Genomic DNA, 10,228 nt, shown 5'->3' with positions numbered 1-10,228 from the left:
GATTGCCATTTCCTTCTCCAGGGGATCTTCCAGACCCAGTGATCAAACCCAGGTCTCCCACATTACAGGCAGATTGGGAAGCGCCTCAATTCCTGGTGTTAGTTGCTCAGTCCCATTCAACTCTTTGCAACTCCATGGACTGCATCCAAGACAGGATCTTCTATCCATGGGATTCTCCAGACAAGAATATGGAAGTGAGTTGCCTTTCCCTTCTCCAGGAGATGTTCCCAACCCAGGGATGGAAGCTGGGTCTCCTGTATTGCAGGTGAATTCTTTAAAGCAGTATTTCCAGTTCCAGTTCAGTTGCTCAGTCATGTCCAACTCTGCGACCCCATGAACTGCAGCATGCCAGGCCTCCCTGTCCATTACCAACTGCTGGAGTCCACCCAAACCCATGTCCTTTGAGTCGATGATGCCATCCAACCATCTCATCCTCTGTCGTCCCCTTATCCTCCTGCCCTCAATCTTTCCCAGCATCAGGGTCTTTTCAAATGAGTCAGCTCTCTGCATCAGGTGGCCAAGTATTGGAGTTTCAGCTTCAACATCAGTCCTTTCAATAAACACCCAGAACTGATCTGCTTTAGGATGGACTGGTTGGATCTCTTTGCAGTCCAAGGGACTCTCAAGAGTCTTCTTCAACACCACAATTCAAAAGCATCAATTCTTTGGCGTTCAGCTTTCTTTATAGTCCAACTCTCACATCCATACATGACTACTGGAAAAACCATAGCCTTGACTAGATGGACCTTTGTGGACAGAGTAATGTCTGCTTTTTAATATGCTGTCTAGATAGGTCATAACTTTCCTTCCAAGGAGCAAGCGTTTTTTAATTTCATGGCTGCAATCACCATCTGCAGTGATTTTAGAGCCCCCAAAATAAAGTCAGCCACTGTTTCCAGTGCTTCCCCATCTATTTGCCATGAAATGATGGGACCAGATGCCATGATCTTCGTCTTCTGAATGTTGAGCTTTAAGCCAACTATTTCACTCTCCTCTTTCACTTTCATCAAGAGGCTCTTTAGTTCTTCTCTTTCTGCCATAGGGTGGTGTCATCTGCATATCTGAGATTATTGCTATTTCTCCGGGCAATCTTGATTCCAGCTTGTGCTTCCTGCAGCCCAGCATGTCTCATGATGTACTCTGCATATAAGTTAAATAAGCAGGGTGACAATATACAGCCTTGACATACTCCTTATCCTATTTGGAACCAGTCTGTTGTTCCATGTCCAGTTCTAACTGTTGCTTCCTGACCTGCATATAGGTTACTCAAGAGGCAGGTCAGGGGGTCTGGTATTCCCATCTCCTTTAGAATTTTCCACAGTTTATTGTGCAGTGTTTAGCGAAGCCCTAAATATTCCTTAAAACTGTCTTAAAACTGCGGCGAAAATGAGCGGAGAAAATTGGCGCCAGAGATTTTCGGCGCAGGCAGCGAGAACAGCTACGAGCAGTCGGTGGGGGTCCTAGGGCAGCCGCGGAACTGCTGCTTCCTTCAGGCGAGAACGGTGGTCAGCTATGTCGGGGCGGAGAGGGGGCCTGAGGAGCGCTTCTGCGCAGGCGCTTGCCTACTAAGTCCGCCCACTGACGAGCTAAGTTCTCTTTTCGCTCTCAGTCATGGTGAGTGTGGACGTGTTTTGTATTGCTGTCTAGATGTGTCCATAGGAGAATGAATAGGGTAATATTTAAGCTCTTTAGTCACTAGTGGGTAGTTTTCTTAGTATTGGAGAATGATTGGGTTAAGACACAGGCCTTGGAAGGTATTTTGAGGCCTCAGACAATGTGAAGGGTTACTCAGCGTTTTCTGCTGATACCGCGGGTGCGGTTGCGGCCGGACTTCCTGCTATCGGGCGGGACTCAGGGTTCGACGACCTTCTTTCTTAATCCCCTGCCCCGCCACAAAAGCCGGTTAGTTCTTAGCTTCCATATAGCCGTGTATAATATGTGGCTCGAAATATTTGGAATTGTTAATGGTATGGTCTCGTTCTAGTAAGTTTTAATGGGATATGAAGGAAATTAACTGCTTCATTTTTATTGGTAATGATCTCGAACTACTTAAAATGTAGCTTCAGTCACAAAGATGTAGCTGAAAAATGCCGATCTAGAGCAACAACAGTCATCACCCGGGGTTTTGTTACAAATGCAGAAACTTAACACTAAAGCCGGAAAAGAATTGTTAACCTGGTAAAGAACTGTTGGCTTGCCTGGAAGGTGCTTTGAAACCTGAGTTTTTAAGATTAATGGACTCTCACTAGAGAACTCAACTGCAAATTATGGGACAGATAGGTTTTTATTTAATGCTTTAGCTTGCTTTCTGCCACGTGTAAATCGTAAGTTTAAAATTTTCATAGTCTATTTTACTTAACTTTTAAGCCGAGATGAGGACGGTAGTTTTTTGGGTCGATGATGAGCTGGCATGTATTCTGAATCTAAAGTTGATTATTACTACTTTAGCTCTAGAATTACTCTGAGACCTGAAGAATACCTGAAACTTTATGAAAGCTTTAGTTCTTTTTAGTCAGCTACTTTTAAAATTGAAAGCTTCTGTATGGCAAGATGAAATAAGAGTTCATGTATATATTGAAATGTATGCTCTGAGGTCAAACATTAAAAGATAAAAATTTATGAAATCTCTTGTGTGTGAAAGGGTACACCGCAGAAGGATGTTATCATTAAGTCAGATGCCCCTGACACCCTGTTACTGGAGAAGCATGCTGATTATATTGCATCCTATGGCTCAAAGAAAGATGATTATGTATGTATTCGTCTGTTTTGAAAAGTTTTTGTTCTGTAAACGTGTCAAATCATTTGGTCAGGATGGTTGTGTTTCTTAAAAATGGTTTCCAACTCCTGCATACCAGGGACTGATGTCTGTGGTTGACTAGCATGGAAGTTAACCTTGATTCTTAGCAATACTTATGTAGAGGCTTTGGCAGGCAAAGTAGATGACCTTCTGCCCAGATATGTAAGAATTTTGAGATAGCCAATAGATTTCTATTTTTGTAGTTGAGCTACTTTCAAGGTCAGTGATGTGTTGGCATGTATTACCTGAGTTTATGGTGATGTGTAATAACACTTAAGCTCTAGAATTATGCTGAGACCTTGAAAAAGTTTTACCTCGAAGAATGTTCCCCGTTTTCATCTCTGGGATCCTTAGGGAAAACTGAATTAAACAGCTTAATTAGCAGTAAATATTTTCCCTATAGTATAGAAAGAGCTGAATTATTTACCATGTTGGGAAACAGCTCTACTAATGAATTCCTATGAATAATCTGCAGCTATGGAGTTGTTAGAGCCATATAACAGTATGGATATTTAGCTTCTGTGTTGAGTATCTTTAAACTGACACCAATTCAGACTGACATTAATTTCTGTGTTTTAGGAATATTGCATGTCTGAATATTTGAGAATGAGTGGCATCTATTGGGGTCTGACCGTAATGGATCTCATGGGACAACTACATCGCATGAATAGAGAAGAAATTCTGACATTTATTAAGTCTTGTCAGCATGAGTGTGGTGGAATAAGTGCTAGTATTGGACATGATCCTCATCTTTTGTATACTCTTAGTGCTGTTCAGGTAAATACTAATGAAAATTCAGCAGTCTTGGTAGTGTATTCTGTTACCTGAATAAGAGAATTGAAAATAGGAATCACTATCTATGTAAAAAGTTACCCATATCTTTTCAAATGAGATCTGTTTCAAAGCAAGGTCAATGATGTGATGGCATGTATTAGCTGAATTCAAAGTTGATGTAAATTCTAAAATGGCACTGAGACCTTGGACAGTAAAATGTTTATCTTATGTATATGTAAATGTCTGGAAGTCACTAAGTGGAATTTTTTTTTTTTTGAGCAAGAAAAATTCTTTTGGTGTTAAGGCACTGAAATCTGATTTATTTATTGTACAGCATGACCTACTCTATCCCAATAGATTTATACCCTATCCTGATAGAAAACATGTAAGTCTTACCTGATGATAACATTTTTTAAAGCAGATAGTATATTCTAAAGATTTGTCACGTGGAACTTATTCAGAGAACAGTGCATAGCATAATGGATTATATAAACTGCTTGAAGCCTGTGTACAATATGTGTAGAAGCCTCCTTCATTCAGCTTTTTTTGTATTGGTCAGACTTCCTACATGGCATTTGCTTTCTTACATGGCTGGCCATTTCCTCCCTTTAGTTTCATCTTCTCATCTAATTTCTGGAAATGCCAAGCTGCCTATGGTTCCCTGCTTTTACTCTGCCATTTCACGACTTTGCTCTTTACTGTGGAGTTGACTTTTTAAAAATTAAAAAAAAATTTTTGGCTTTGCTCTGGCTTGTGGGATCTTAGTTCCCTGACCAGAGATTGAATTGGAGTCAAGGCAGTGAAAGCACTGAATCCTAACTGCTGAATCACCAGGGATGTCCATCTGGAGTTAGCTTTGATTTTGGTATTTGTGAAGATTCACAAATAAGGGTTTAAAGTCTGCATAAGTTTCATAAATGAGTCTCAGTGTTAACAATGGTTAAAGACTTGTTGGTAATACCTATAATTTTACTCTGTGATGAAGTGAAGTGAAGTGAGCTCTCTCAGTCGTGTCCAACTCTTTGCAACCCCATGGACTGTAGCCCACCAAGCTCTTCCATCCATGGGATTCTCCAGGCAAGAATACTGGAGTGGGTTGCCATTTCCTTCTCCAGGGGAACTTCCCGACCCAAGGATCGAACCCAGGTCTCCTGCATTGCAGGCAGGCGCTTTACCCTCTGAGCCACCGGGGAAGCCCTTACTCCGTAATAGAATTGCATATTTGAGAAAAGTTTTCAAGGTGCATAGACAAAAGGACATGCATGCTTGACAACTTAGAAGGTAGTTGAGAAGAACATATGAGAACAAACTGACCAGTGGCGAGGTATCTACTTACCATGGTTTGTTTCTGTTACAGATACTTACTCTCTATGATAGTATTAACGTTATTGACATAAATAAAGTTGTGGAATATGTTCAGAGTCTACAGAAAGAAGATGGTTCTTTTGCTGGAGATATTTGGGGTAATGTCACTTTAATCCATGGCACCTAGAATACCAATAGAAAAATGTTTTGCTTTGGTGTTTATTACAGTAATAAGCTTGGCTGCAGATTTTAAAGTATAATAAGTTGGGGGCTTTGCTAATAGTTTATAAGGAGATTATAAGTTCTTCATTTTTTCAGGTCCCACTAAGCAGCTGGTCTAACTGGAGTTAATGGTCTGCTGGAAGTTCCAGCATGCACTGTGCTAGTTATAGCAGCATACAGGAGTACTGGAACAGAGAGGGCAAGTCTAAAAGATAAGGTAGGTGAAACTTTTTTCCCCAGTATTTGGTGGCTTTGTAAAGTTTTTCAAAAACTTAACTGGCAAGGGGAAAATAATTTTTAAAAAAACTTTACAAAATTACTGAATATTTGAGTGGAGGGAGGGAGTAGTATTTTACTTGATAAATCTAGATAATCTCTGCTTTAGGGCTGAATACAGTGCAGGCCGGAGAGACCAGCTGCTTCATGGGATGTGAAAATCTACTTTTATATAATAGGGTAAGTTTATTATCATTCTTAGAAATTAACTAGCTACCTTATCTTTCTGGGTGCTCGGTAAGCAATTAATTCACAGTACTTTTGAGCCATTTTCTAGTACTTAGTTTCCTTAGAAGTAAAGTAAGTGAATATACACTTCAGATGTAGTTTTCCTCCTGGATGGTAGTAGTACATGTTAGGCCTGAACTTTTGGAAATATAACTATGGTAGTTGTACAGAGATTTTTAATTAACTTTATATAATATGATTAGAAGCTTCTGATAACACATAGTGCTTTGGTTTGCTCTATTTTTAGGAGAAATTGATACAAGATTCTCTTTTTGTGCAGTGGCAACTTTGGCCCTATTGGTAAGTTTCAAACGTTGTATTGGAAATGATTAACTTTTGATGATTATTCTGGAACTTAAAAGGCATGTTTTCTGTTTACAGGGGAAGTTGGATGCAATTAATGTGGAAAAGGCAATCGAATTTGTTTTATCATGTATGAACTTTGATGGTGGATTCGGTTGCAGACCAGGTTCTGAATCCCATGCTGGGCAGGTAATACATTAATCCAGATTCAAATGTAGGCATTTTTACAGTTGCTGACTTTTGAGTCCCCTATTGGTAAAATCTTCTGGCCCAGATAAACATAAGTAGTTTTGTAATTAACCAGAAATACATTTTGATTTTCCATTAGTTTTTATGTGTGTGTGTTAGTTACTCAGTTATGTACAGCTTTTTGCGACCTCATGGACTATAGCCCGCTAGGCTCCTCTGTCCATGGAATTCTCCAGACAAGAAGACTGGAGTGGGTTGCCATTCCCTTCTCTAATTTTCAGTAAGCAGATAAAAAACATTCTGTATCGCCCTATCCTGAGCACCTGTGTTAGAGGACGTTGTATATGTAAACAATTGTCAAACACTTTGCTCTTAGCCATGAAAAAACTGGTGGTAGTCTTTCATTGCAGAGTTGGATCCTAGTAGTATGCTTCAGATTTGTTCAAATAACTATGTGATGTTTATGTTTGTGATTTTTACTGTCAGCAAATTTTTAGATGAAAATGGAGCTTTAATAATTAAAGTAGGTTTTTAAAAATCAGTGTTACTGTTGAAAAACTATTATACACATGTACTTTATGTCTGTAATTTTAGATCTATTGTTGCACAGGATTCTTGGCTATTACTAGTCAGTTGCACCAAGTAAATTCTGATTTACTCGGTTGGTGGCTTTGTGAACGACAGCTTCCATCAGGCGGACTCAATGGAAGGCCAGAGAAGGTATTGTTTTTTAAGATTAATCTTTAAATTTTATAAACTTGAGTGAGGACTGCTTTTTTTTGCCTTTTGTTTTGTAATATTGCTCTTATAAATTGATCATGAGCTTTTTTACTTTACTTTAATACTTTGCAAAATTTAGTTGTAGCTTCTAAAAATGCTCTTGGCAAAAGTAAAGCAAAAGTTGAAATGCCTGTTAATCCTGATGTCCATTTAAAAGATAGTCATGACAAGATTGCCTGGTACTTTTTGATTTTCTTTGACAAATAACTCTGGGCTTTAAAATGTGTTTGTATTCATAGTATAAATTCTTAAAATTTATACTTATTTATAAAATTCCTTCTGAAGGCTTTCTGTTTTTCACCTACATGAAACTTTCTTCTTTAAACTATACTGGGCACTCACAGTCGTGCATTATACATATCTGGGAATCAAAGGCCACTATTAACACTTGGATCTTGTACAGAAATCTCCATGCTCACTTACAGATGGGAAAGGATAATGGATTTGCCAAAAGAAAGATTTCTTTCTAAAAACTGGATTACAACATTTTCATTTAAAAATCTTTATTTTCAAAGAAAAATTCAATTCTGTTTAGCTCTCCACATACTTTAAATTGGGTCTGTAAAGACCAGATAGTAAATATTTTTATCTTTGCCCCATGAGCTTGTTGCAACTACACTGCTGCCCTGAAGAACATTGTTGCCACAGACAATAAAAAATGAATGGGTGTGGTTGTATTCCATTAAAATTACTAATGGACAAGTATGAATTTCATAATCATTTTCCTTTCACAATACTGTTTTTAAAAATCATTTACAAATATAAAAGCTGTTCTTCAGTTTAGGCCCTTGAGCTAAAATACGATAAAGCATAGTGATGCTTTTATTCTGGGTCATTGTATTTTTGTGTAATTTTGCTTGCTTGTTACTTGTGAATAAGTTTAAAAACCATAAGTGGTACCTAGTTAAAATCCATTGAAAAATCTGGGCAGCTTTTCAATAATTAGGAAATGGGTGAGGGTGGGGATAGCATGTACAATCTAGGACAGCTTTTAATGTTCTTGTGGATCACCCTGGGATCTAGTTGAAATTCAGTGTAAGGTGTGGGGTCTTCTGCATTTAAGTTATGATTTGATGAGCAAGGGTGATTTTATTTTTTTAAACCAAGTTGTATACCTTCCTGTTCAGCACTTAATTGAAAATGCTGCCCATGGCAGTGGAACGTATATTGCCATAGTTTATAAGGCTTACTTACCAGTTTCTTGGAAAAGGGACTCATGTAGGCATTCATTTCATATAGAAATTAAGGTGGATGGATGGTTATCAGTGAATACTGAAACTGAAACATTTAGCATGGTTTCTGTGGAATCAAGAATCTGCCTGCAATGTAGGCAGCACAGGAGACATGGGTTCGATCCCTGGCTCAGGAAAATCCCCTAGAGAAGGAAATGGCAATCCACTCCAGTATTCTTTGCCTGAAAATTTCCATGGACAGAGGAGCCTGGTGTTGCATGGGGTTGCAGAGTCAGACATTACTAAGCATGCCTGCATACTCATTCTAGTTCTGTGGAATGAAGCATTTGATCTCTTTTCCAATGATTATCTTTTAATTCTAAGCAATTTTTGGATTTCAGTGTTTCAAACACTGCATTGTCAATATATCCCTTGATTCCCCTCCCACCCTAGATATTTAGAAAATACATTTGTGGCAACTTGTGGCTTTTTCCTCCTAGTTACCAGATGTATGCTATTCATGGTGGGTGTTGGCTTCCCTAAAGATAATTGGAAGGCTTCATTGGATTGATAGAGAAAAACTCCGCAGTTTCATACTAGCATGTCAAGATGAAGAAACAGGAGGATTTGCAGATAGGCCAGGAGATATGGCAAGTATACTTATGACTGTTAATGTAACAGTTAAAATTTTCAGCGTTGTTCTAAGATTCTAAGGGTTCTACATTTTTAAAACTAGGAATTGGTGGGGAACAAATAGTATTTTTCAAGTGTTGCTTTGAAAGATGCTTTTAAAATGTCATTTAAAAATGTACTAAGGTGCTTTTCTGGTGACTCAGATGGTAAAGAATCTGCCTGCAATGCCTAAGACCCAGGTTCAATCACAGTATTCTTTCCTGGAGAATTCCATGGACAGGACCCTGGCAGGCTACAGTCCATGGGGTCGTAGAGATTCGAACGTGACTGAGTGACTAACACATACAAAAGAGTGTATGAAAGATCTGAAACACATTTACAGTACTTATGCCTAAGAAATGAGTGTGTGTGCCAAGTCCTCTGTTTAAAAAGTGCAGTTTGAAACCATTATTTCAGAAAATTTTAAGATAATATTTATATAGAGTGCAATGGGCTCCAGTATAATCTCTGTTCAAAAGCAGGGTTTTAGAAGTTTTCATTTTGTAATATTCTATAAATTCTTGTTTTTTAATAGGTAGATCCTTTCCATACTCTGTTTGGAATTGCTGGATTGTCACTTTTGGGAGAAGAACAGATTAAACCCGTTAGCCCTGTTTTTTGCATGCCTGAAGAAGTACTTCGGAGGGTGAATGTTCAGCCTGAACTAGTGAGCTAGATTAGATCCCTTGATGGAGAAGTTGATTAATATAGTTTTTATTGTGTTTTAACATTTCAGTAGTTGAAGTGCTTAAAAAACTTAACAAACTACCGTGTTAATATTTTGTACATGAATTGTGTTAATTTTAATAAATTATAATTATACATATTGTAAATTAAGATCTTTATTGTATCTTTCCTTCTGGAATGCTGTTGTTACTCTGATTTTTTTTGTTTATGCTTCAGTATATTTGTTTTCTTGTATGTCTTCATAACAGCAAACTTGAACTCTCTTTAGCTGATTAAGTCTTGTGTTCTGATTTTCCTGGGTACTCCCTTGATATGTTATATATAACTATAGTTAATGTAGATTGGTCTTTGTCAGTGAGAATGTTACTGATAAAGAGTTGATGAACCACATAGGAATTTAAAGATGAAATAAAAATAAATGGCTGAAATTTGGGAATATTTCATGGTTGTGGTTAATGAGTTGGGTACAGAGTGGGTTAGGTAAATGAAGAGAATTCACTAAGATGAGGATTGCAATCTGGACTAACACTTTAGTCACTTTTTAATATTTTATGTCAGAATGCCAAGGGATTGTTGGCTTTTTTTTCCTGCCCAGTAAGGAAATACAAGCTGATACTTGCCACACTAATCTTTGTGTTCTTGCAGAAAAATTATTTTAGTGAGCATTTTTCTTGATGAAGTTGAAATTTGCTGAAGCAAGTTTGCAAAAAATTTTACATGTGAATAGTGATGATTTCTCTTAACACATTGAGCAATGTCTGCTTTTCATGTTATTGAAATGTCTGGCATTGTTTTTTGATAGTTCACTAAGTTTGGGTTGAAT

General features: G+C 37.9%; 1 protein-coding gene and 3 non-coding genes across 4 annotated transcripts; all 4 read left to right on the top strand.

The window, feature by feature from the left end:
• Window positions 1–1,537: 1,537 nt before the first annotated feature.
• LOC120856981 (geranylgeranyl transferase type-2 subunit beta) lies at window positions 1,538–9,843 on the top strand. The gene is made up of 9 exons (XM_040232544.1): window positions 1,538–1,614; window positions 2,642–2,749; window positions 3,377–3,574; window positions 4,929–5,034; window positions 5,850–5,902; window positions 5,984–6,094; window positions 6,689–6,814; window positions 8,547–8,696; window positions 9,254–9,843. Exons 1-9 carry the CDS (start codon window positions 1,612–1,614, stop codon window positions 9,392–9,394), a joined length of 996 nt encoding a protein of 331 aa, XP_040088478.1. The 5' UTR covers window positions 1,538–1,611; the 3' UTR covers window positions 9,395–9,843.
• Window positions 2,393–2,471, top strand: LOC120857127. Its single transcript, XR_005719598.1, has one exon. It is a non-coding gene; the product is annotated as a small nucleolar RNA SNORD45 (small nucleolar RNA).
• LOC120857129 lies at window positions 3,016–3,098 on the top strand. The gene has a single exon (XR_005719600.1). It is a non-coding gene; the product is annotated as a small nucleolar RNA SNORD45 (small nucleolar RNA).
• LOC120857128 lies at window positions 3,706–3,777 on the top strand. The gene has a single exon (XR_005719599.1). It is a non-coding gene; the product is annotated as a small nucleolar RNA SNORD45 (small nucleolar RNA).
• Window positions 9,844–10,228: the final 385 nt, after the last annotated feature.

The sequence above is a fragment of the Oryx dammah genome, unplaced genomic scaffold, assembly GCF_014754425.2.
Source record: "Oryx dammah isolate SB20612 unplaced genomic scaffold, SCBI_Odam_1.1 HiC_scaffold_28, whole genome shotgun sequence".
NCBI classification, from domain to species: domain Eukaryota; kingdom Metazoa; phylum Chordata; class Mammalia; order Artiodactyla; family Bovidae; genus Oryx; species Oryx dammah.
The sequence above is the reverse complement of the archived record's forward strand: the minus strand, read 5'-3'. Positions and strand labels throughout refer to the sequence as shown.

Bases quoted from the DNA above. Each gene is read 5' to 3' on its own strand.
- LOC120856981 (XM_040232544.1), top strand. The intron at 2,750-3,376 runs GTATGTATTCGT...TCTGTGTTTTAG, and splicing joins GCTCAAAGAAAGATGATTAT to GAATATTGCATGTCTGAATA. The intron at 8,697-9,253 runs GCAAGTATACTT...GTTTTTTAATAG, and splicing joins CAGATAGGCCAGGAGATATG to GTAGATCCTTTCCATACTCT.